Source organism: Aethalodelphis obliquidens, unplaced genomic scaffold (assembly GCF_003676395.1).
Source record: "Aethalodelphis obliquidens isolate GAN/ISIS:26980383/991018 unplaced genomic scaffold, ASM367639v1 scaffold3, whole genome shotgun sequence".
Classification (NCBI taxonomy): domain Eukaryota; kingdom Metazoa; phylum Chordata; class Mammalia; order Artiodactyla; family Delphinidae; genus Aethalodelphis; species Aethalodelphis obliquidens.
Window position 1 is genome coordinate 79,793,108 of NW_020837947.1, and position 26,886 is coordinate 79,819,993.

General features: G+C 35.7%; 1 protein-coding gene across 50 annotated transcripts in view; it reads right to left on the reverse strand.

The window, feature by feature from the left end:
- The window catches only part of RIMS1 (regulating synaptic membrane exocytosis 1), a 471,448-nt gene that overhangs the window by 140,766 nt on the left and 303,796 nt on the right, over window positions 1-26,886 (reverse strand). For 21 of the 50 annotated variants that reach the window (XM_027092899.1, XM_027092895.1, XM_027092846.1 and 18 more), the window contains exons 2-14: window positions 26,319-26,386; window positions 25,625-25,735; window positions 23,813-23,912; window positions 19,724-19,847; window positions 16,388-16,434; window positions 14,264-14,376; window positions 12,263-12,393; window positions 11,507-11,678; window positions 11,229-11,382; window positions 10,022-10,093; window positions 5,422-5,575; window positions 4,568-4,693; window positions 2,909-2,971 (exon numbers count right to left, since the gene is read on the reverse strand). In XM_027092899.1, the coding sequence (XP_026948700.1) occupies window positions 2,909-2,971; window positions 4,568-4,693; window positions 5,422-5,575; window positions 10,022-10,093; window positions 11,229-11,382; window positions 11,507-11,678; window positions 12,263-12,393; window positions 14,264-14,376; window positions 16,388-16,434; window positions 19,724-19,847; window positions 23,813-23,912; window positions 25,625-25,735; window positions 26,319-26,386 (1,435 nt within the window). Of the gene's footprint in view, window positions 1-2,908; window positions 2,972-4,567; window positions 4,694-5,421; window positions 5,579-10,021; window positions 10,094-11,228; window positions 11,383-11,506; window positions 11,679-12,262; window positions 12,394-14,263; window positions 14,377-16,387; window positions 16,435-19,723; window positions 19,848-23,812; window positions 23,913-25,624; window positions 25,736-26,318; window positions 26,387-26,886 lie in introns of all 50 variants that reach the window. The other 29 variants (XM_027092876.1, XM_027092838.1, XM_027092811.1 and 26 more) reach the window with 4 other exon arrangements.

The window sequence follows — 26,886 nt, forward strand, 5'->3', positions numbered from 1 at the left end:
AAAAAAAAAAAAAAAAAAAAAAAAGAGGTGACTGCAGTGGACAAGTCCTTTCCATTTGTCACCTTCTGGATACAAATCCAACAGCAGGTAACATTTATCACCAGAAATTGGGTGGGATGGGTATTAGCTGCAACCAGAACATGAATTCTGACTTGGCAGAAACAAGGCCCAACATCATCTGAATTCCTTTAAAACCTATAAGGAATTCTGGACTGTCTATATCACCAAGGGTAAACTTGGTCCTGTCAATGAATGTTTTGGTAATTTAATAATGTTTCTACAAACTTTAACTGTCAATAATGAAAATCTATTGTCCATTTTGGCTTACATTAAAGTATGATAAAATCAGGAATAGAATAAACATTTGCTGAGGAGATATTAAATATCAAACACCCCCGTGGGTTTATTCATGTTTATACTAATGGTTGATTCAGGAAATCTTTTAAAGCTGTGGTTTAAAATGTATTAAAGTACCACATTCAAGCACAGATTGAGGACACTTTTACTGAAGCAAAGGATTCAGCCTGCTTCACAGACAGAATCTTCTTTTCAACTCCTAAACCTTAGGCAACTGTCTTTAGTAACAAGTTGCTATACAACTTTTCTAAGCAATTGGTTCAAAAGTGAATTTTTTGGGGGGGGTTACACTCTAACAGGGGTCAGCAGAGAATGGAAATAGAATGAAAAGTGGCCACAGTTTTTAGTTTGAAGGTCCACATTGGCTTTGCCATTTATTGGCTGTGAACCTGGATGATTCAAGTCATCAAGTCTTTTTCTACATCTATATCATGGAGGAAATAATCTTTCACAGGGATGCTGTGAGGATTAAGTGAAATAACAGGTACAAAGGGTCTAGGACACAGTAAGGAAGCCACAGCATTTTCTGTACAACATGACTGTCTCAGGAAAGGTTTTATGGAAGAAGCATTTGATAATGATAACAATGGGGGGCGATGAATTAAACAATATGAGACAGATTTCTGTAGTATGTGACTTTGATATGCTGTGCGTATGAAATCTCCAGGGAGTGGCTTTAATTTGCAAAGTTTCCAAAATATGTTTGACTCACAGACTCTTAAATTGGCTGAACTTCATGCGGAACCAACTCCTCGGATCACATTTTTGGAAAAACTAGTTCAGTGGAAAACTTCAAACAGACCTGATTTGGAATCCTTGCTCTGTTACATGTCAAATAAAACTTTCTTAGCATCTTTCCTCATCTGTGAAATGAGGATAATAATGTTCATATGATACAACTATTGTCAGGACATGGAGATAAAATTCCTTAAATAATTACCACTGTGCTTGGTACTCAATGGATGTTATTTTCCTTGTTTACTGGAAAGTAGTAAATACACAGGTTTTATTCTTAAAAGTTGTAAGTGAATATGATAGGTTGTATTCTGAAGATAAGATTTTACAAAATGATGAAACTACTAGCTTATTCTGTTGTGCCTATCCTGTTATTTTACCTTCGAAAGTGGGATGTAACGGAAAGAAAAACAATATATTTAGTGATTCTGTTTAGCTTACTGGTGTGAATGTGTTAACAGTACCCACACGTTGGGGGCCAGGCACACACCAGGTGCCTAATAAATATGAAAGCTTTGTTTTGTTTGTGTTTTACAGTTGCAGTCACCCCAACAGGACTATGAGAAAATTTTCTGAATCTGTAAAGAAATCACTCCTATTAAACTATTTGTCAGGACAACAAAGTAAGGCTGGAGGCTTTCGAATTATAAAGAATTGAGCTGACTTTTTACAATAGTTAGGATTTTACATTAGTTCTCCAGTTTGCAAACAGAACTAACATCCCTCATTTTTCCCTGTGGCATCGCACACAGGGCAGTAGTTATCACTAGCAGAGTTTAATACATGTAAAAAGTGAATTCTCATTCGGGTGATCACGTTCAATTCCTGAGCGGAAGCCCAGGTCCACACAGACACAATAAAGCTGCATCTGTGTTTGCATCGCAGGTTTTCCGGGTACAGCTCTTTCCTTCTCTCTCCTATTTACTCTTTATGGCCATAATATTTGAAAGAGTTTATCTGTGTGTTGGTTCATTGTCTCACCTAGTTATTCTTTACCTTCCATTAACTTCACATTGACAATAAATACACACAGACTGTATTCTTTGAGTAATCTGTAAAAGGACTTATTTGGGATATGAGATCCAAGATGTAATGAGATGAAAATAAAGTGCTAGGTTCTCAGCTCCAATTTAGACGACAATAACGTATCCCCTCTTCTTCTCATCTTTAAGGAGGCTTTATACCGTTACGTGTCGCTATGGGAAATTTGGTAGTGTAGCATTTCTGACCTGGTGAGGGTATGAAGGGAGGGAGGGCTTAGAAGTTAACAGGTCATATATCTGCACTCTTTATCAAGAAGGAAACTGAAGCTCAGCTCTTAAAAATGAAGTGGTAAAGATCTTATTAAAAGCAAATAGAAAGAAAACAACAGTAGAACCAAAACATAAAAATAAAAGAAGGCTAAAACAAAGTGAACTTATAATCACAGAAACAGTAACACTGCCATGCACAGCGGATCAGACCTCTTGTGTCTAGATGTGTGTGTGTGTGTGTGGTGGGGCTCACAGCGAGGTTATAGAATTTTAATTGCAGAAATCGGTTCCTCGGTTTTGGAAATGTGTAAACACATTTACAGCTACAGAGGCTCAGCAGCCTCTGGATTTCGAATACTTTGATAGAAAAGCAGTCTGTCTGGATCAGACTTCAAATATATTTGGAACCTTTTCCACAACCTCCATATAAAACAAAACCAATTTGAACACTGGGGAAATTAATTTCACGTATTCGTAATAATACCGCTAAGGGGGAGACGGAAGCAGAGTAGAATGGAAAGAGTCATCACACACAGTTACCGTCACCAAATTCCTGTATTTACCTGGTGGTGTGTAGGCATTCTGCACTTCGTCCTCGTTTTGCTCTGGGAAGCATGAGAAGCTCACTGCACAGACAGGATGGGTGGTGAGTGAAACAGATAAGTTATGAGGCATTAAATGACATGGGTTATGCCAATGGTATGCCGATGACAACATGGAAAGGGAAGAAACCAGATTGTCTACACTAGCATATTTGCTTGAGAGGTTAAACAAAAATAAACATGACAGTACTTTTAAAATTTTCAACAATAAAGTACAAACATTATGGTCGAAGTCCTAGCTGTTGCTATTGTATTTCAAAGTGATTTCACAGAGTATCAAGGCAAAACTAAACTAAACTGAACCTTCCCCAAATAAGACATAGAAATCTGTTTCCAATTCTAGACACTTAGGTATTTTAACAACTTTTAAAAGCCCTATAAACCTGGTTTTTCTGATACTAATGGGAACCCTAAATTTTAAAATTTCTTTTTAGCAACTCAAAGCATGACAGTTTTCTTGGCTCTTACAGCCTGTAAAATGCAATATCACTTATTCTGTTTCTCCTTTACCAACTAAGAACATACTTGATTAGGAATGTTTTATCTTAAAACTGATACTTTTTCTACACTCAAATTAATTTCACTCTATTGAATGCCCTGGCCCAGAAGTCCTTCTTTTTCCCCCTCCTCACCTAAATTCATGGTGGCCCCAGTGAATGTCAACAAAGGGACCCTCACCTGACTCCACTCCACCTGAGCAGCGGGGACACCCTCCTCCGAGCAGTGCTCCGTCCCAGTAAGTACCACAACCTCATCTCCTGAAGGTCATGGCTCCATCAGGGTGACAGTTAGGGAGCTAAGAGGCTCTCCTTGAGTTCTGTGTCCTTGACTACACAGCAAAAATCAATCATTGTGTACCAACCTCATTCCCTACCCTTCCCTAAAAGTTTCTACACTTCAAAAAGCCAGAAGACACGATTCAACCAGCTGGGAATTCTAACAGCCCAAAACAGATCGTGAGCTTGTGGTCAGGCCCATCTTACAGGAGGGGCATTGGTCTGAGGAGAAAGTCCGCGGGCATGTAGAACCATGGAGTCATAACATCAAACAGATGCAGAACTAAGCCTAAGTACACATCCATAGAAGAAAGAATCCATTTCAATATTTTGTACTTTATAGACATTTTAGGTAACTACATTTTATGGGAAGTAGGTGTACTGAAAAATATGACTGCTGAAGTTTTCACAGAAACTCTGCAATAGTAACTGTCTTTCAGATGGCCTGTCCCAAAAACTTTTTATTGCAGAAAAAACATAATTTTATAATTACATAAATAATTATGCAACCCACAAAAAATAAAATATTTGAAAATTGCTTATGTAGACTCCCTTCTATAATTTAGGTTAGTATCTAAGTCAACAACAAACTGTACACTTAAAACTGGCTAAACATAAATTCTGATTTTTTTTAAATGCACCTTTTATGACAATATAATATTAGTCAAATATTTCCCAGAGTTGCATTTCTATTAGAATATCTTAAGAGTCGTTCCTTGGGAGAAGTTCAGTTTTGAATGATGAAATACTTTTCCTGTCTTTTGTACTATACCAAGATACCTATCATAGACGAAAACAGAGCAAAGAAGACATACAGTGTTGCGATCATAACGTGGACAAATACCTGTCTTGTTCTGATAGACACTGACTGTCCACATCTCCGGGTCTGTGACCAACTGGGCTGCAGGACACATCGTGGTGTCTGGTTGGAGAACGTGACCTTCTTGTTGGATGAATTTCATCTAAACTCCTGAAATGATTGCAAACATTTACATGCATCACAATGTACCACCTTCCCCAAACAGGCTGACAGACTAACAGGAAAGAATGGACGGTAATTGGCAAATAACTGACACGGCTTGAAACGTGCTGGCCTCATCGCCAAATACATGTTTTAAAGGTATTTATTCTCTACCATTGCTTTGCCTGTGCTGTATTTCTCTAACCTCCTTTGTTTACTTCCATCAAAAAAGGACCACGATTTTCATCTGCATACTTAGTGAAAATTTCAGAAGTGTATTTCATGGTGAGATGAAATACAGCACGATGTAACTTCCATTTTATATGCTTTTCCAAACATTTAAAGTGCCTCAAAGAGACAATCCCAAATTTCTTACAAATGCATTCTGCCTCAAGCTCATCATTTGTGCCACTTCTCTGCACAGGTCTAATTTATTACCATACAATTTCTCCCAACAGGAGAAAATTAACTAGCAAACAGAATACAAGACAGTTATTCAAAAACTGTGCTTGCAACATTCACTTCTTCCACTCCCTGGGAGATTACCTGAGATTAGAGAACAGAATGTTGCATAGGTTGGGTAATGAATAAAAAGGCATTTTGCCTATAAAGGATTCTGAAAAAAATAACTCGATTGACCAAACCATTATTTCATTTCTGTTAGAGTCTTGTGGCAGTTTGCACTGTATTATAATAAAGAGTACCGTCAAGGATGCTAAGCTCTTCTCGAAGCCTACCTCTGTAATGGCACATTTGGTAAACGGGAACGCGGCCTCCCCTGATCATCGCCACGATGAGGAGATACCGACCGTGATCGGTGATGCGTTGTTCTCTGCTGCTCTGGCACAGTTAATGTTGAAGGTTTGCTTTCTCTAGCACTAGACCTATAACCTACTGGCAAGAGTATACACAAACAACGAGTCAGTATTCTTCTATAGTGTCAGTGCTCATGTGGAGACATCAAATGATATGGAAAGCGGCCATTGACCTATGAAGATAAGTGCCATGCAGTCAGTATTACCAGCCTTTTCGACAAAACTACTAAGTATAGGTACAGAATGTAACATACACATGCATGAGGACCGGGTACAGTTTGGCTCAAAGGTTACCATGGAGATACTCATGACAAATAGGACAGCTGATGCCTCAGACGTCAGGATGAGTTGGGATACTAGTTTACGGAATGAGTGATTTTTTTAGCACCACAAATCAAGCACTTGACAGTGAACTGTTAGTCATATACAAGTCAATGCTTAGAAATTTAGTGTCTCTTCGAATGTTATTGGAATTTTTCTGCCAAAGGATAAATTATGTTAGTTGGATTTCAGATGGCTTCACTAATAAGAAAATAAAGATGCTACCATACCAATTTTAATTGACAAAGAAGAGCAGCAGGGCTTCACTATAACAAACACTGATTGTGAATTTTGAGGACCACAGATAATACTGCAATTTTCAAATGAAACTAGGGTATGGGTGGAGCTGACTATGGCCATAATGCAGAACAAATCAACCCTCCGAAAGAAACAATTATCAAATCTACCCCAGACATCTGAAACTATTCCACAAATGTGTCAGTAACCTAACATAATTAAGTTAATACAGTTACTTAAAATTAAATTCTAAAAGTCATTCTCCTTTGAAACCAAAAGGTTTCTATGATCTCTGATTTAGTTAAGATAAAACAGCAAACCATAGTAACAGTTTAATTAATGTTTTCACAGGGTTATTGTTGCTATTATTGGAAGGAAAATAAAAAATTCTGTGGCCAAAGGAAAAATAATGATATTTACAACTACACGAAATGTACACAACCATGAAAACATTAAGTCTAACAGGGTAGCTTGAACTGCTACTCATTTATTTACTTGACAACTCTCACATTATTTTTAAAATATGCCATGTAACATTATTATTAAAGGCAGACTAAATTCCCCAACAGTTTATTTGTTGTGATTGTATAATCTTTTGACTAAGCTTAGAATATACGGAAGGTCTTTAAACATTACATAAAGGCCAATTTGACAATATTGACACCAAAGAAGCTCAGCTATTTTGTTACTCTCTAAAAACATCGGTAAAGGACCAAATAATAGAAACATAAGTGGTATAATTTATAATTTCATTTTACGACAAAGATAAGAGCAATTCAGGTACTATTTTGAATTTCATGTAGAAAATTTCCTTGTTCAGACATACAAATATTAAGTCTAGAACGAAACCAACTAAATTTACATGTAGTGAATTTATTTCATCGTTCAATATTAAAAAATAATGGTGGCTGTTTTAAAGATAATTAATCCAAAGTCTGAATTACTTAAAACATTTTAAATTACAATTTGGTATCATTTGAAAACATCTGGTATCAATTATATTGTAATTATGGAAGGTCAGGATTGAATTGGGAACACCATTTCAAGATTTCAGTGAATACTCAAGGTATATAAATGGAACATTTCGATTTGGAATAATTAATGATTCTGAAGTAATTTTTAGAGACTTTAGGCATCTTCTGTAAAAGGGTATAATTCATTTTTTTCTTGGATTCTTTGTATTTACATAGAGATTAATGTCTTTTTTATCCTACCCTAATATGCAGTCATAGGCCTTTCCCTGCTTTTTATAATAATTCATTTTTTATATTATGTTTAGTTTACTGTTGACAACATGCACTCTGCCTTCAGAAAAAAGGTAAGAAGGAACTGCTACGTTATGCTCATTTCAATGTTTCAGTTAGTTCAAAGTTATCGGGTTGTTTTTGTTGTTGTTGTTTTTTCATTTTCTGAACTTGCAGTAATGGTCTGAAAGTTGAGGGTGCCAGACGCCTGGCCTCAGATGAGGGCATTCCGTGTGTGGTTATTTTTATTCTTCTTAAGCAGCTGAAATTACTTATTTTAAGTAACAATAAGGCTATGATAACCATAAAGGTAGTAAGATGTAGCTCTGGAGGTCTCAACTGCTTAAAGGTGGTAATACATCAAACGAGGACATAGAACCCTGTGGTCCTAGAGAAGCCAGGTATTAGGAAGTTCAAGGCCCAGCTGCGGTAGAACATCTAAATGACACTTTCCAGCTGCTTCAGCAAACGTAACCAGAAGCTTCATTGAGTGTGTTAAACACACGTAGAACTACCTGGCATCCACGCGTGAACAAATTTCTCCCTATACTGGACACTAGGAAATCTGTAATCAGCCTCTTAGAATATCTGGTAATGTATCAACACACTTGTTTATTAACTTATCCCCTCACTTTATTTTAGCTTCTTGCCCTTATTTTACTATCTTTCCTCTTCACTTAAAATGTATTGTTTATTATATCTTTAGAAGCTACCATATATACATTTTGAATCACTGAAGGGCACCCCTAAAATATAAATAAATTCCATTATCTTCTTTATTAATTTATGAAGAAATCTCGGGAACATAAAATATTACTGATTGGCTTACGTAATTTATTAGTTTTATTCTATTAAAAGTTTGCCTCGTTACATTTTAAATGCTAAATAAAAATGGATATCATTTGAAATGACAATTCAGACACTGCTTCTCTATGGTAAAAGGATAACCCCTGATATAAACATGTATAATCATATGTTTATATCAGGATGGAATATAGATATATCTAGAATTCAGTGTTCTTTGGTGGTTCCAAACACTGACTAACACCACTGCAGCCGGTCCTATACTTCCCACTTTGGCTGTTACCCATGTGGTCTCTCAGGGAAAAAAGAAGAAACTCATCGTTTTTGTAAGTATTTGTTGAATTAGCCGTTCACTCATTCATTCATTCATTCGCTCTCCGGCCTCATCATAAAAATGTGAAATTTTAGGTGAATAGCCTGTGAGAACCACCCACAGAAGTAAATTCTATTCAGATAAGTAAGAAGTGACAACATTAAGACGAATTAACAGCCAAGATTCTTGTTAGAAAGGTTTGTTGACAAGACCCCTTTCCTACGAGGAATCGTCTGAATTCTACTTAAATATGCCAACGGGTACCATGGAGAGCTACCTTCCCCCTTTCAATTCCATAAAGACAATATTCTATTAAACTCTGGGTGAAAGTTTCTGGGTAGAGTGTGCCTAATTATTCTGATCCTTTTATAAATCAACAAACTCAGAGAGCAAAACATGAACTGTTATCCACAATGAGCCACTATTATTTCAAACTCTCCCTGATGGTCTGATATCAAGGAGTAATATCTAAGTACACAGATATGCACAGAACCAGATTCATTGTTTTTAAGATATCTGCTACTTTCATACAGTGATCAAAGACAATATTTTCTCTGAGTTTCACGGAGCAAATGAAGCTTAATTTTAGGGAACTCTCCATAATTTTCTCCCAGTTTTAATGAAGTCGTATGTATCTCTCTAAATTGCGACCTCAGTCACTAGTCTTTGTAATGTCTACTGACTTTACCAAAACCAATGCCCTCAAATTAAGTGCATCCCCACCTGAGAAATTATGTAAATTAAGGGAACATCTGTCAATACTGTCCCAAAGAAATGTCTTTAAGAACTCCTATTTATAGGAGTTTTTCTTTAATGTCTAAAGATTTTCTTTAATGTTCTTTAATGTCTAAAGATTTTCTCTTTAATGTCTTCTTATTTGAATATCTCCCCACTCTTCATTAGTAAATAAAGGGAACAGGATTAGTGCCAAGAAATTACGTCTTCACTACTTGGTTTGACTCACTTTCTGACTAGACTCAGATGAGAAACATAGATTTGAACTGCACAGTGTCACAAAGACTTTACTAATTTATACAATGACAAAAAGACGATGACTTCAAACGAATATTGAATCTTTCTAAAGCATTTCCTTATTTTAAAACATACAGACACATTCTGCGTATAATCAGTGCTGAGCATTTCACAAGAGCGTTAAAAGCTAAGCCATGCCACATGCAGTTTTCAACCCTGCCATGCACCTGTCTCAGTGTATTCCATGGAAGGCTACATTATTTTCAGAAACGGAGGAAGCGAGGTCATAGACATACAGTATAAACACAGGAGAATGGAATTTTTATTACAGAATTAACTCTATCCTTTCAAAAGTCATATTTTCACTTCTGCTCAGAGCATTGTGAAATGATGATTTGAACTTCGTTAGCTTCTAAGGGGGACCCTGACTAATTTAAGTGGGGATGTTAAATGAGTATTTACTAGTCCACCTCAAACTTTCTTAATAATTTGGAAGACAAGTCACCATGGAATAGTATAATCCAGACTTCTCCGTGCTCTAAATCTCCAATATGGGACCCAAGGACGTCTGGAAGCTGGCAGCAAAGCAAGCACGGAAGCACAGTGAAGCCGGCCACGTTCCCCCACGCACCTGGAGGGACCACTCCAATGGCATCATCAACCTCATAGTCTGATATGTCACTGTCACTGATTCGCTGGGACCCTGCACGACAGGAAGGCAAACAGATACCTCTGTGTCCGCTCGGGTCAGGAAATGTGGAGGACATGGTCACAATTTTTTTTAAAGCTAATTACATTATTACTAAATACTTTCACTTTTGGTGAAGTAGAGTTGATTTACGATGTCTCAGGTGTACAGCAAAGCGATTCAGTTATACATATATGTACTACGAAGTTAATGCAGAGCTGATGTTTAAAAAAATATTCGTTATCCAAGGATGACATATTCTCAGCATCCTCATAATTACTGAAGACACATAGAAGGAAGGGGATTTCATAGAAGAGTATTTTGACTCTTCAAATTGTTTTTAATTAAGGTCTATAGCGAAGTGTATACTGTTTTCTACCCAATTATGCGCCCTCCTCTGCAGTTCAGGGAGGATGGGGCTGAGTGGAAAGGTTCAAAGAGAACTTTCTTGGCTGGAACTCTACTGAGTTCATATTATTGAAAGGGCATCAGGGCCCTTTATAAAATATTTATGGTTAGCCCTCAAAATTAGCCATCATACTGCATGAAACATTAATTTTGAGGCAATGGTTGATCAGAGAAGCACTAATATGAAGTATTTAATTATATGAGGAAAACAATTTGGTTCCAGATTACCAAAACGAGGCTTCTAAGTTTCATCTGTTCAATAAGAGATTTTGTCATTAATTCAAAAATTAATAAGTACAGAAAAAAATGTGTTTTCCCCAATCACCAGATGAACAACAGCAAACACACTTTACAATGCTTTTGAAAACTTGTTTCTCACAAATAATAATACTAAAAATATCCAGGAATTATACTGTTATTAAGATGTTCTATGCAGCAACCCACCAATAATGACAAAAATTACCCCATCAGTCAACCAATGAACAGCTCCATCAGGACTGGGCAAAGAATTATATTTGAGAATTTTTAAGCTTTCAGCTGTGGAATTACTCCACTGTACTGTATATATTACTTTCATTGGGAAAATGCAGAAAATGGTTTTGTCAAGCCTCTTTATATAGATGACTGATTATTCAATATTTCGATCTCTAATGAACATTTGAAAAAACACCCTGAATGTTCATCTCGGATTCGATCATAACGACACAATTACTTCTGGTAACTGAAAAGAGCCTTAACCTACTTTGCAGCTTTTTGCTGGCGCTCTCCCCGTGGACGTGTCGCCGTGGCATGAAGGGTGATGGCTGAGGCAGAGGTAGTGAGGATTCATCATGAGTCTGAAGTTTATACCAATGAGGCTCATCATCTAGAAGCGCCGTCTCCAACTCTATGAGGATCTGAAAGGGCAGCTCTCGGGTTAGATCAAGCGCCGTCCCCCAAATATAATAAAAGCAGCCATAAAAATGCACATCACAGAAGCCTCACGAGGCGTCTGACCCGGATCTTCACGACAACCCTCACCTCTCCAAGGAATTCACTCTCCTCTTCTTGCACCCTGGGCTGGTCCCACACGGTTATTTCCAACATCCGTTCTCTGAAATCTCTACGATGCACATGTGAATACACAAAAGTCTGGTTCCATTTTGGTTCTAGTACTTTCTTTACTGTTTTGGTTCGCCTTTTACTTTTATCACTGAAAAATAAGTATGTTTTGTCAATGAAAAGGCAAACGCAAGTGTATGCTGCCACCTACTGTAGTTCCATGCAGCGCTGCTCTTGGGATGTTTACTCTCTTTCATTCATAACTTTTAATATACAAGTCTGAAAAGACTATCGAGTTTAATAAGATTCTAGTTTTAACTACAATGTAGGCAGTAGTTACGATTACAGAAATTATAGAAACGCATACACAGAGGTACATTCTAAATGATGTAGCTGTCTAAGACTAATAGATGTGGAAACAAGGTAATGGACAATTTTAAAATTGGCAGATTATTTTAAAGAAACTCAAGGCTTGAGGTAATTTTTTTTAGGGATAATATAGTTTATTCCCTCATAGAGAAGTATCTATTACATTTTAAAGCTATAACACAGGTGTATGCATATGTGCAAATTCATCAAAATATATATATATAAAGTATGTGGAATTTTTGGTATGTCAATTCTACCTCGATAAAGCTTTAAAACATATACGAAACCGTATCCCAAGAGAGGAAATTCTACTTTTTTTCTAATTAGCAAAGATTTTTGCATACTTTTTCTAAAATTATTCCATACCTTCTATCTGGAAGAAAATACATTTTTACATAGGGATTCCTGGGACGCCCATCTACTCTTGGGGGTAGATCTGTTGCTTGCAGAACATTTACAATCAGCTGGTGGCCCACTTTGTCATACCACAGCTTCACCTAAGAGCAATGGAGAAAGAAATTAGCATTTGTAAAAATCATGAGGCATTATAATTTCACAAAAAATACTAAAATTATTCTTGAAGAAGGAAATTTCAAATTGCAAAATACAACTGAATTATAGATATTATTTCTGCAAAGAATACCAACTTGAAAGCATAACCATTTTAGAACTTGACTTTTCACGCATTTTAAGTGTGACTTACAAGAGGCGGGCCTGCAGTGTTGACCTATAGTCTCTTATATCATGCGATGGAATAAAACTAATGATAAAATTTTTAGAAAAGACTAAGGGAAGAGGGGGGATATTGAAATAATTGTCCTTGTTTTTAAATGCTAAATGCAAGTGTTTGGTGATTATACGTATCTTAATAATGATTATAGCATGACTAAATGCATTCTGCAGTGCCAACTGTAGTTGAAATAAAATGTTTGATGTTGGGAAGAATATATGCAGGTAACTTGGAAGACATCAGGAAACGCATTTGCTGTATGCCTCTGTACACCAGGTACTGCTGTTTTCTGGAATTTTTTTCTTATTTAATTTTTATAATTAACCTATTACAGATAACTTTTCATGAGAGAAGTGGAAAGGAGCAAAGGAAGGTACAATGCGTAAATGCCTTTAAACCAAGCGAAGGCCAAATGGTATTTCTCCTAAGATACAAGATACCTCAATAACAAAATCCAGGAACATGGCACACTGAAATATTACCTGCAAACTCCTAATGCAGTCAGTGCAGTATTTGTGCTGGCAGGGGACAATGTTAACTTTAATTTTTTTTTTTTAATTTAGAAGTTAGTTTTGGGCTTATGGTTAAATAAGAATTATGATCATGCGTTGTTTAATAGGTATAGATCAGAATACATTTAAGAGTCATTAGAACAAAATAAGCTAATTTAACATGGGAGTAGTAAGGGGCAGGTTAAGAATTCAAACCCGGATCTGTATCAATCCATACCTCTGTTCCTAATTAATATCAGAGGTGTGTTGTTCATAAACCTGAAATAGGTGGAGTGTATGAGAGATTCCCACACACACACTGAAATAAAAAAGATGGCAGGGCAGATAAAATAGCACAGGGACTAGATAAAGATCTTTAACCTACTAAAAACAGAAGCTAAAACCAGGAAGCGTTTCAAAAATCACAGCAAACTTACAGTTATCTTCTTTGTTTAATTAAAACTAAGAGAAGAGCAGCAAAAACAGACTATAGAAATTCACACATTACCGAAGTAGCACATGATCAACTATTTATAGAACAATGTGAAGCAAGATTTTCTTTTAGTTATTAATACAAATGTCCCGTGTTCTACCATAATCTGAAGAAATGTAGCTTTTCCTAATAACTAGCCATGTTTTCTTTACTCCAGCTTTTCCCAGATCACATATAAAACAACAGTGAAGAAAACTGTAGCTTTTTCACACTAATGTCAGCAACCAAGAGTTTCATCAAATGTCTTAAGAAGTTAAAAAAATATCTTAAATTTAAGTTTCTCAGGATCCAGGCTCAAGAGGTTGTTAAGTAAACAGCCCATGACTCTCTAGGTTTATTACATCTAACCAACTACTTACCTTAGAAACTTTTATACAGCACACAAAAAATAACTGATACTTTATTATTTCATGTTATCACTTATCACTTACTGTTCAGAACATCTGGCACACTGTAGGCATTCAATAAATATTTCCAGATATATGAGTAAAAGAACAATCTAATAATAAATTAATGAAAACTGATGAAGTAGATTATGCTGTTAAATGACTCGGACCGTATCACAGCCTTCAAAGAAAGCCACACATTTTAAAGACAGACTCAGAACAGGGAGCTTATACTAATGGTCTCCAACATGTACCAAAGACACATACAGAAAGTTGTCCTGGTAAGACTTGTGGCGCATCTTTGAGAGCTCCAGGGCTTGTTGGAGAAATTACAGAAATGGAAGGCCTTTCCATCTTCTGAGATTCAAAGGAACTAGAACCTAAAATGAGAAAAAAAAATCAAGTACTTTTTAGTAACATATTTGTAACCTATGTGTGGAGAATACATATTTTTCACAAAATGTTAAATGCATCTGTTACTGGTATAAAACCATAATTCAATGGCATCCATAAGAGTAGGACCTACTATCAGTGGGATAGTCCTAGAAAGTTATCATCGTGCTTTCTTTGGTTAATTGTCTATTTTAAAGGTATTTAAAGTGATATAATCAAATACTGTATTTATTTGCTCCACTCTGTAAGTACTGACTTTCTGCGTTTCTAGAGGGTATTGGCCTGTGTATGTTCTCGTACAGCCTCGCATACAGTTAAAGGTTTCATGCTATCAGTGATAAGAAAGATGGTACCCGCTGTGTTAATTATCTTAGGATCATCTACTATGAACTGTCCTCACTGAAATTAAAATGAATGCACATATCATATAATTTATGAGCTGCGTCTAAGCCTAGATAGAATTCATCACTGTTTTAAAATACGATTTACACCTCTTTTGATTTTGATCTTACAGATCAATCTCCTGTCTGAGGATGCTGTCTAGTGATTCATGCGTGGAGGAGGGAGGCTGGCTCCCCACTCAGCCCCTCAGTGAGGCTCTTCTCCCCCGTTTTAAATGAAAGTCCTCTCTTCCCGGGTCACTGATAAAGTGTCCACAACCAGCAATATGGATGTCTGCAGAATGCTATTACTCCAGCAAGTATAACCTTGAACCTACAGCTATTCAAAACTTAGCTTTATTGAGAAAACACTATTTATGGACCATTTCCCAAGAGTATGTCATCCACATTTTTTTCCATACATGCAACTTACGTTTAAATTAAATCAGCGTCATTCTGTACCTTCTGAAGACTTTTAACTAGACGAAACAGTGCTATAAAATTCTTTATTACTATGTCTTTTCTATGAAGTATTCTTAGGATAATTTTCTTCTTCGGTCTCAGTACAATGACACTGTTGCTTCTAATAGTATGTTTCTAATATACCAGTTTTTTTCCTTTTAAATAACATCAACACTGTAAATTATGCAATTGGTTCCATTTCCCTCTTTATATTAGAAAACTCAAAACCAAATCTGGTCTCCTGTCTAGCAGGTATGCAGAATATGATGCTATGCATTTGATTTACTAACCTAATCTCCACTTCCTTGTTTATCCCATCCATATATTTTCTATCTTCTTATAACCATCACTTGTTTTCCCCTTAAATCACCTTGTATTTTCTATTCCTATAAGCTGGGTTACATAATAGGCAAGCCCAAGTATAATTAATTTAACTCCCATCCAATGCAAGGTAAACATTTGAGTTACTTCCACATTTTTTTTGAGGTACACGGGCCTGTCACTGTTGTGGTCTCTCCCGTTGCGGAGCACAGGCTCCGGACGCGCAGGCTCAGCGGCCATGGCTCACGGGCCCAGCCGCTCCGCGGCACGTGGGATCTTCCTGGACCGGGGCACGAACCTGCGTCCCCTGCATCGGCAGGCGGACTCTCAACCACTGCGCCACCAGGGAAGCCCCATCATCTTCTTTTATCTGGAGTCCCTTTAATGCCCATGTAGATAACTCAACCCTCTAGCCACAGTCCCCTGGCCCTTTATTTCCACTGAAATCCCCCTCTACTCCACCCACTCACTTCCATGATCATATCTGACACCGTTGTATTAGAATTATTTATGTGCCTGCTTCCTTCACTGTTCATGACACTGAGCCAATTTCCAATCAACCTGAATAATCCAGTATCACAATGCATTTTCATGTACAGCAAATAGAACTGTTAGTATATTAATTTTGCTCTGTGCATCCTGACTGCTATGATGCAGAAGGTTATTGCCAATAAAGACTTTTGAACTTTTGATAGACACCCCCCGCCACACACACACACAAAGAGCAGAAAGAGAAAAATCTTAAAGCAGAACTCCTTTGGGTTTCCCATGACTGCCATGATTGCCAACTCATTTACATCAAATAACTAAAGGAGACAGTAAATCTTATACTCACTGGACTCCAGTGGAGGATGGGAGCTCTCAGGAATCCGTGGAATGTCACTAAAAGAAACAGGGTATGGTGAAAATCCCATTAGCTTAGCCACCCTGTCTGAGGCAATCACAGCCACACTTTATCTCAGTGGTGTGGAAAACCCTTTTGGGTCTTTACAGGTGTGGAAATGGACGGGAGTTACCATAAAGGCAATTTCTAATGTGCATGAATGTCAAACACCACACACACAAAAAAAACTGCAGGAAAAATAAGTTTTTACACATTTAATAGCAAAACACTTTAACATGACAACAATCAGAATAATATTGTGGCTAAAATCACCACAATATTTTTACTACCAAAACAGCAGGTTTTGGAAATAAAAAATGTCAAAGGCAATAGTTTATTTCAATTCTAGAAAATCAAAATGACACATATTTTACAAATCAGTAATATGCTCTACAAACACATCTGAAAGAGTTTACTGAATGAAAGGGAGGGAAACATCTCTTGATAATAAAATAATATGGTGAATATCATGGGCAAAGTTAAAAAATGAAAAGGATGGATTGCTTTGGAAATTAAAAATGGTTCAAGCTTGCAACAGAAAAGCCAAAATATTTTACATATGTGTATATATAATTAATATACACATATATAACCCTATACAGAGATTCAGATTTCTATGCTAAAGTTAGCTAAATATATGGCCATTTACTAGATGATTAGAAAGTGACTTGTGAGAACACCCGCTCCTGACACACTCACAAATTGTTCTGAATAAATATTTAATATGACCTCAGCTTCACCCATTATCCACTGTGGGCTTAGAACCCTAGACCAGCTTAGTTTGGAAATTATACTGTAGTAAACTATTTAACCTCTGTTTTCCAAGATATTTTAGTATCAATGTAAGGAGATTAACAATATGCAAATATTAACAGACAAATTAAAGCAGACTGGAGTTAGCTAGTCCCAATAAAATTATCAGAATACTATTTAAGACTTTCTAACCACTTACCTTGTGAACTAACTTCACTTTGCACTTTTGGGGAGAATTGAAACAAAACTCATTTTCTGTTTGATGATTTTCCTGACTCTTCATTTTCACTTTTTTGTGCAAAGTAATTCTCCTAATCACCTACAATTTATACTTCTTACAAATGACAATTCATCCTGTGTTGTGTATTTTATAAATATGTTTTATTATATATTTATGTACAACTAATAATTCGTATGAAATATATATTTTATGTAATAATTAGACTAATTTTCAATATCTAAGACACAAGAAACCAACTATTTATCTTCTGCTACCTTCTCCTGAATTCATCGAGGCAAATAAAATTCAATTCTTAAAAATCTAGAAACGATATTTTTTGGATAGTACAACTTCTTTGAAAATCAGCCTCAAAGTCAGTTATGAAAATTAAATTTGGAGCTCCAAAACCAGACACAGGCTTTGAATTTTATGTGTCTGTGAAAGAAGAATTGTGGAGAAGTCGTAAAAAATTTTTTTAAGTGATTTTGAATTAAAATAGATTTAATGTTAATCGCTTCAGTAATATTCTAATGCATAAATGTCCACTTGACATTTACACAAACCTTCTTATATTGTTCTGCTCACACACAAGGTGGTAAAATAGTTTTAATAACAATTATAAGCATAAAGGTAGGTTGGCAAAAGTGGGCGGTACCTCAGGACGGCTGATGTCTGTTGGACCATGCTGGTCAATGAGCATGTAAATTACATTTGGAATGCTTCTTGGAATCTCTATCCCACAAAACTATGACTAGATATCTGCTTTCTGCTTTAAATTAATTACACAACTACATTAAACAATTATTAAATATAGCTAGAATTATTCTTCCACGATTCTAATCATTTCCCTATTAACTGGAAAGTTGATGCCAGATTGATTTTTATTTAAATATAAGCTTCATATTCCCATATTCCTCTGAATTCCACAATCCAAGGCAGTTGAGGTGTGGCTATGCAAATAATACTTTTAAAATTAATTTTGCACAACACTAAATATAATGAAAGTGTTACTCCAGTCCACTTTAATTGTCTGTTAGTTCCTTTATTTTTAAGTCATCATGAATCAATGGCGTTTTAGCTGATTACTTTTAAAACCACTATATATTTGAAAGTATCTGGCAATGTGCACAATGGTTGATTTTAAATTTTGTTTTTTATACTTTTGATTCATTTTCCAATTTACTTACCTCTTTTCCAGCCTCATATTTACCTCAGCACTAAAACACGTCATGTAAAACTAGCATAAATTATATAGTGTCACTATTTTTAATAAATCTGCATGGAAATATACAATACTTCTGCAAATGCCTTCAATATTTACTCTTAATAATCACCACTTAAAATTGGTTATAAGTTTGTCTTTATTTTAGAGTTTTGTATATATATTTTTCTTTGGAATATATGATCATACAGTTTCAGTTCTTTGAGAATTAGGATAATTATATTTTCTGGTATGTTTTGCATTGACATATATCCATGAGAACAAGAAAAATTTAAGGTTACTAACTCTTCCAGCATAAAAAGTCTTGAATTAATGGCTCTATAATATTTTAGAGAATACAAAAAAGGGAATAATTTCCAAAAATGTACTCAAACAGTAAGCCAACTATAATGAGACAGTTCAAAATGCCTTCCAAAAGATTACAGACAGGCAAAATGAATGTTCTGGACTCTGTGGACTTGTTATGAGAATCTACCAATATGGGAACTCTATACACAGAGAAAATATCCCATTGGCTGTAGATAATTAAATTATGCTGAATACTGGAGTTTCAAAAATATCATAGCAATTATTATGGCCAATTAAAATGTTTAAATATTTCAAGCTTGCTTGATTTTAAATAAAATCTGGAACTACCCATGGGTAAAGATATAGAAAAAATATTCCATTCTTAGTAGAATAATAAAAAGTGCATGTAGACGTATGAAATGATTACTATTTTAAATATCACAAGAAGATGAGTTTGTTAGTGACTCCCTTTAAGGAAATACTATAATAGTTTAGAATTAATAAAAATAAATAGTTCTACCATTAAAATAAAATATTTTTACTTTATAGTCCACTTCTGAAAAATACATATCAATACTTTTTGATACTAAAATTGTTAAATTCTGGAGCTCCTAAAATGTAGTGAAGAAAATTCAGTATTCAAGTTTAAAAATTAAGAGATTTAAAAATTCTAAAATGTATGCCCATATTTGAAGAAAAAACTATCCATGTTAACATGTACTGTATGAATGTATAAACTTCTTTTAAAAACCCTGCTAATACATGTAATTTACTAAACTTAAGAAGTAAGTTTTTTTAGCCTTACCCAATAGGCCTTGAAACAATAATTTCAACTTGAGGTTCTGATTTTGATTCTAAAATAATGTTGTAAACTTCTTCATTTGTAGCTCCCGGCAGGGGTTTACCATTCCATTCTAGAACTTCATCCCCTTGAATTTAAAAAAAAGGGTATTTTTTTACCTTATATATTCTGTTTATTTTTATCTTTTCTTGTTTTTTTTAACAAAGAAATGCAAAACATATACAAATAATTTAATTGTCTAGGCTCTGCTCTTGAAAGCAAATTGATTGCCATATAATGGCAGCTAAATGGTTCTTCTAGACACTTTTTTTCTTCTTCTTCTTCTTTTTTTTTTTTTTTCTTTTTCTTTCCCCAATAGAATATTACTGGTCACTGGAAACAGCACAATACAATCTACCTTTATCTTTTGAGAAATACCAGAAATCATATAAAAATCATCTCATGCTATGGGATGGAATTAGCACAGCTCATTTGGAAACATTAAAAAATAATAATTAGCAGCATGCCCTCCATATAATAAATGTAGGCGGCTCTATACATGAAAGATTATTAAACGCTGCATAAATCCTGCTTTACTTTTAGTAGAAACAGCAGTTAACATTTGTTAGCATGAATCTTCCAACTATAAGTCATGTTCCATTGCCTTCTCCAGATGCACAACAGAATAAAAATGCATGAAAGGATTTGAATTCATACCCAGAGGGTAACGCAAGGAGCTATATGGCAAGTTACAAAGCAAGCAGATGTAAAACTGTTGCATGACAGTTAACCCACTTCCAGATGTTCATAACACACACGTTCTATACATAATACATATTGTGAGCATTAAGGTAAAATTAGAAAATACGTTTAAAGTAATAAAACGATAGTGCTTATTAGGTTGTTAGATAACTGAAGAGTCATCAAGGAGAGTGCTACGATGTGAAAATACACAATGCAAACAACCTGTTAACTAGAGTTTTCACCAAAGACCATTTGGGAAAAATTATTTATTTTCATAAATATTTAGAGCAGTTTTAGGTCTCAAATGCCTCCGCCCAGTATCCTTCAAGTGACAACGGAGGCTCAGCTGAAATATCCCAGCCTCAGTGATACTTTGGAGTGTCTTAGTTTTTTTTTTTATGTTTCTGCTTATTTTGTTGTTCTCAGTGCCTATAACACTTTAGTAGCAAAGGAAATGTGTGGCAAACTAATGGATCAATATCATCATTGTACGTTTTAAAGCTAACGATAAATATGGAATTGTTTCGTTTTTAGCTATGCCTTTAAAAAAAAGTAGAAAAATTTTGTTTTCCTAGGATTATTTAAAGTAATCCCCCCGCCTCAAGTGTTTGCTTACTCAGAAGTGAAAAAGCAAATATTTGAAAAGCATATAATGCTGCTTTGGTATGAGAAAAGAGTATGGTTAGTACCAGTAGTTAAATCACTTCTGATCGTTTGATCTAAGATGTTACCTAGCAGTTTTTCAAAAAGGCAACGAATACACTTCACTATATTAAAAAATAATAATACATATTTAAAATATATTTGCAGTCTTTTAAATTTATTGACCAAGAAAAGAAATAAAGTTTACAGCACGTGAATGTATACATGTATGTGTGTGTACGAAAATATATTTTCTAAAACAATACTTACCCTGATATTTTCTATTCTACCATGTTCTTTTTGTTTTTCTAAATAATGGATGCAACCCATTACATCAACTTAGCTACCCAGTAATGTGCTGTGATCAACATTTTGCAAAGGCACTGCACTATAAAATTCTTCTATTTATAGCCAGCAACCTGGAAGCATAACTTCCAATATCAAATTAACTTAATGCATGTATTTAATTATTTACAAATCAAGAACTCCTAAACTAGACGGTGGTTTCCTTAACAATATTTATTTATATCTGAGTCCTCTTTTCAGGCAGGGATGTAGATGATAAGGATACAAAGATAAAAGAGCCTTTCTCCTGTCCTTAAATTTGGTGGAGGAGAAATACAGAAATGAATACCTTTAATCAAATGTTACAGGCAATGATAGGAATTCATCTGAGGAACAGAAGGAATGACAGGGAGGAAGTTATTAGTTACTGCTCAGGGGAGATGTCAGGAAACCCTTGAGAACTAAAGCAACTTGACGTGGGCTTTGAAGCATGGTGAGGACTTCAACAGGCAGATCACAAGAGCAGCAAAGCCACCACGGACACGAGAGGCACTGGCCAGGTCCTGGAGGTGGAAACAGCTGCCTGGGTGGACCACCATGGCTGGGGATGAGACGACTGGTAAGGAGGTCGCTGGAAGTTGGGGGTAAACTACAGAGCTTTGACCTGAGCAGATGGTGCCTGAGAGACACTGAGGGGTCTTAATAAGGAGAGTGTCAGTGCCAAGTTTGTGGTTTGATCATTACATCAAGCAGTGGAGCAGGGCACAGACTTAGGGGAACAGCAGTAGAAAAAGCTACAGCAAGACTGCAAATGCTAAGGTCAATTCATGGGCTGCAAAGGTCACGCTAATAAAAAACAAACAAACTGTACTTTTAAAGGTCAATGCGGTTTATATGCAAACAGAAGGAAAGTAGTTCCTAAATAATAATGTAAATCAAAGAGGATATATTATCTAATTTTTAAAAATATGTTTTTCAGTTACATCAATTGCTTCAAGTGAAAAGTACACTTATATGTTTTATAGTTATTTTAGTGGAGCTTCTGACATTTTAAAGTTTCTCAGACTCTAGGCACATGAGGGTGTTAAGTGAAAATCACTACGAGGGATATATAATATAGAAAAACCCCTTCACTGACTTTCTTAAGAAATTGTCTATAAAAACACAAAGAAAAAACCCAAAAGATATCATGTTTATAATCTGATCTGCAAGTTCAGATTTCTGTAGCTAAAGGTATTTTACACTTGAGTAGGCAACAAGGGACTCATACTTTTCAAGGCTTCTTTTCAAGTCATTAAACAAGCAAAGACTCAGGTTTTTGACACAGTCACTCCTGATTGAGTTGTTTTCTTATGGAATCATAAATAGTCCCCGATAAGAAACAACAGTGTACAGTACACATCTTCAAAGCTGTGTGCATAGCAGATGGAGAAAAATCCCTCATATGTTTTTTCTCCACGTACGATACCTGGAGAGCATGTCTCTATCGAAGAAAAAAATCTAAATGATTTTGAACTGATATCCTGATAACTACAACAAAAATGTCCTTAACAGTCATAGAATATTTTTATAAAGGTCTCAATAATTATAACCTTATGGTATAAAAACTGAAAACACAGTCTAGAAACGTTCTTTTCCATGTGCTACAGGTTATTAATCCTCACTTCGACAGGTCAGCCTACTCTGTTTTCTCTGTAACTGTCTGGCAAATGGGTGAGCAGACATTCTCACCAAAAGATTTCTACTAAACTCTGAAGTACAGCAAACTGGAGACAATATGTTAATATGATTTTTACTAAAATGAAAAAAAACAGTTTATTGAAAATAAATTTTAAAGTATGTTGCTACTAAGTATGGTATGTTTCAATATATTAAATGATTTTATTATGTCATATTAAGGTTACAAAGTAACATAATGTAAATTTCCAAATACCAAGAAGTAGCACATCTGCATGAATACAATCTAGGTCACATTTAAATTAACAAATAATATATTACATAATCTGTGTAAGGAATGTGATTATGATTACATTTTATTAAAATCACTGGTACTGAATAAGTGTTTGGGGACCACTATGAAGAACTTTAATAATTACTATGGCTTATAAAATAAAGGACTAAATAGTGATGTTATCTTTTGCACAGGCTAAACTGTTTTGGATTTTTGTAGCAACATTAGGAAGCCATCTACGAAAATTAGTAATCCTTCAGCATTTTGTGTCTATGTATTTTTACGTAAATAATAAGATTCCTACTCATTTTCTCCAAACTGCCATTGAGGTATAGTTACCTATTTTTGCAGTTAGTTAAGTATCCGTATCAGGAAACAAATCTGTATGCATGCATTAAAATTAGTTATTTACTTATGCATAACTTACCCAAAGTTGAAAACCACCATACACAGAGCACACATTACTTAACTGTTTAAAAGTGAAACTTTACCTGCTCTCAAGTGTCCAACTACATCTGCGAGGCTACCCTTCTTTACTTTGGTGATGAAAGCACCGAGGCGTCCTACGTCAGTCATTTTCCCTCCAACAACCTGGGTAATTATAAATTTGTAAGTTCCCAAGACTCACACTGAGACATACGTTTCTTTGTTTGAGGAATTAATCCTACAGCTTTTGTGAGGTGTTTAGGATGGGGTGCAGGAACACAAATGAAGGGCAATCCATTTGTGCTCAGAGGAGCCTGCACCAGGGACAACGCACTCCCAAAAGACGAGGTCTCCCCCTCTCACCATCAGACAGCAGGTGTTTGACACAGTTGACTAACTGGGATTTATTTTTTCTTTACCCTCTAAATTCACTTGAATTTCTACACTCAGATCATGTCCCAATGTGACGTGAGATGTTGATCTCTTTTGTACGTTTTTAGTAGAATGTAGGTCTAAGACAAAGACTGGGGATTTAAACCGAGAACAGGTCTCTTTGGGGAAGCAGTTCACCGTGGTCCAGAGTAATAGCCTAAGTTGATCTCAGCTCCTGACCACCCGAATGACCTCCTCATCTGAAATATCAATACATATAGGATCCAATCGAACTCTCCAAGTCTGAGTTCTATCACTGAATAATTAACACGCTCACCTGGATTTTCCTCCATAACTAAAATTAAACACATCGGAAAGTTTCTAAGTTTAATTTCTCCCAATGCAGGGGCTCAATGTGTATAATTAAAAATGGGAGGGATAATGTCAAAAGTTCAGGTTGATCCATATTCTTAGGGTCATGCCCAATAGTGGAAGTGATCAGAATTATTTCATAGCAGGAGAAACTAATGATAATAATTAATAAGGTGACATTAACTGAATAACAAATTTTTAGTTGGATTGATAGTTGATGGTTTTGAAGAGGTTAAACTAGCATCCAACTATAATACAATCTCTTGGTAAACAATAATTTTAAAGCAACATCTTTTTTTTTTTTTTTTTTTGGTACGTGGGCCTCTCACTGTTGTGGATTCTCCTGTTGCGGAGCACAGGCTCCGGACGCGCAGGCTCAGCGGCCATGGCTCACGGGCCCAGCCGCTCCGCGGCATGTGGGGTCCTGCTGGACCGGGGCGTGAACCTGTGTCCCCTGCATTGGCAGGCGGACCCTCAACCACTGCGCCACCAAGGAAGCCCAAAGCAACATCTTTAAATGTTTCTTTAAGTTTACGGAAGCAAATGAAACCATGTGACAACACTCGTACACATGCACACACATAAGAAAACAAAATGTATATATATGTTTTTTCTTACCGAAATTATATCTTTGTGATTTATTAATTTTTTAAAGATTATATCTGTTAGAAGTCAGGTAATATTTGTAAAAGATACATTTTACTCTTTTGGTATTACCATAAATTGTATTGCACTTAGGAAACAATCTCTTTAATAATGTTTGGTGTTGTTTGTCAGGATATAACAAAATTATAATGTCCACATTATTTAACTTTACTACTTTCCATTAAAACCATTTTAATGTAAAAATTGTCCTTGAACTTTATATTCAGAGAAAAATTATTTCATTTTCCTGTATTTTATTGCAGCTTCCTAAGACATCTGTATGACATTTTAGCAAATGATTTTAAACTATTACCCCAATAAAAGTACTGAATATACCATAAGACATCAATATATTAACAAGGTATATTCACTAGAAGAACTTTATTTTGAAGAGGAGAAGATACTTAAAAATCATTGTCAGCAACTTTGCTGAATGTAGTCCACACTGTAATTCAGCCTTTAAGAACATTATAAACCAGCATACTTACTTTCAGACCCAGTAATGCACCTGATTCTTTGGGCATGGTTGTTCTCTTGTTAAGAATAACGCGTCCAATTAATCGGTCCCCCTCTTTAGATGGCTGCCACGTTACAGGATGCTATTAAAACATGAACAAAGTTACAAAAGATAAACCAGCTGTTTTCTTTCCTACAGATACATAATTATTGGTTGTAGCATGGTGCGATTTCCTCATTTAAGGACACTCTGGGGGAATTCTTTATTCTGGTGGGCTCTATCCTTGACTCGTAACAATTTTCTTTTAGTGCTATATTTTATTTGCAATAGGTACTTACTATACTAAATTGTTCTAAAAGTAGTCAGTAACTAAGTACATCTCTAAACTATGGTTCGGAAATGAAATGAATTGAAATTTTAAAATATATCTGCTTACCTAAATCAAATCGATTCTATATTTTGACTTGTTAATGTTGACATCATTAACCAAATAATATCTCATCTACCTACAGCCGTTATTTAACCCTTGCTGTTAGTTACTTTAAAATTGGTTATTATTCAGCGATACTGTTTTTTCTTCAAAACTGTACTGTCAAATGAAATCAATACTTTCATAAAATGTAAAATGGAGCAGAGTAAGATTACTATCTATCACGTATCAGCAAAGGATAACGAACAGCACACACAGTCCCTGAATTCCCAAATCTCCCTCCCAGAACGCTTACTGAGCTAATAGGTGATGTTTCCCGGCTATGCCACGTGGCGGGATCCAGCCAGTAGTAATCCAAGTCACCTGCATAGGAGGAAGAGAATGAAAAGTGTAAAGAAGGAACACTTTACACGCAACTCCTTCAATCTGTAAAGTAAAGGGTTATGAATATCGTAATCGCGAGTGTGTACATCTCAGGTGTGTATCATCCTGCACTGCACAGCCTGTGACCCGGACGCCCGGAATGAATGTGTGCCACAGATGCACGTCATACGAGGGGAGGGTTATCTTTTACTCTCGGTCCAGAAACACATGAAAAGTACAGACAGATCTAGGTTATTCCACCTCCCTCCCCTCAGAGGACTACCCATGCCAAGGCACAGACTGTCATTAGTGATATTGGTTAGAACTGTATTCACTGAACTAAGTATTAAAATTTAGTGCCTCCTCTTCAACTCTTGTGAACTTCATCATATCTTTCAAACTTATTCTCTGGTCTCTACAACTGGGCACACATTTTTTTAGGACATGGTATTGAAAGTTAAATGTCCAGAATAACGTTCGGCAAAAGAGTACATACAGTA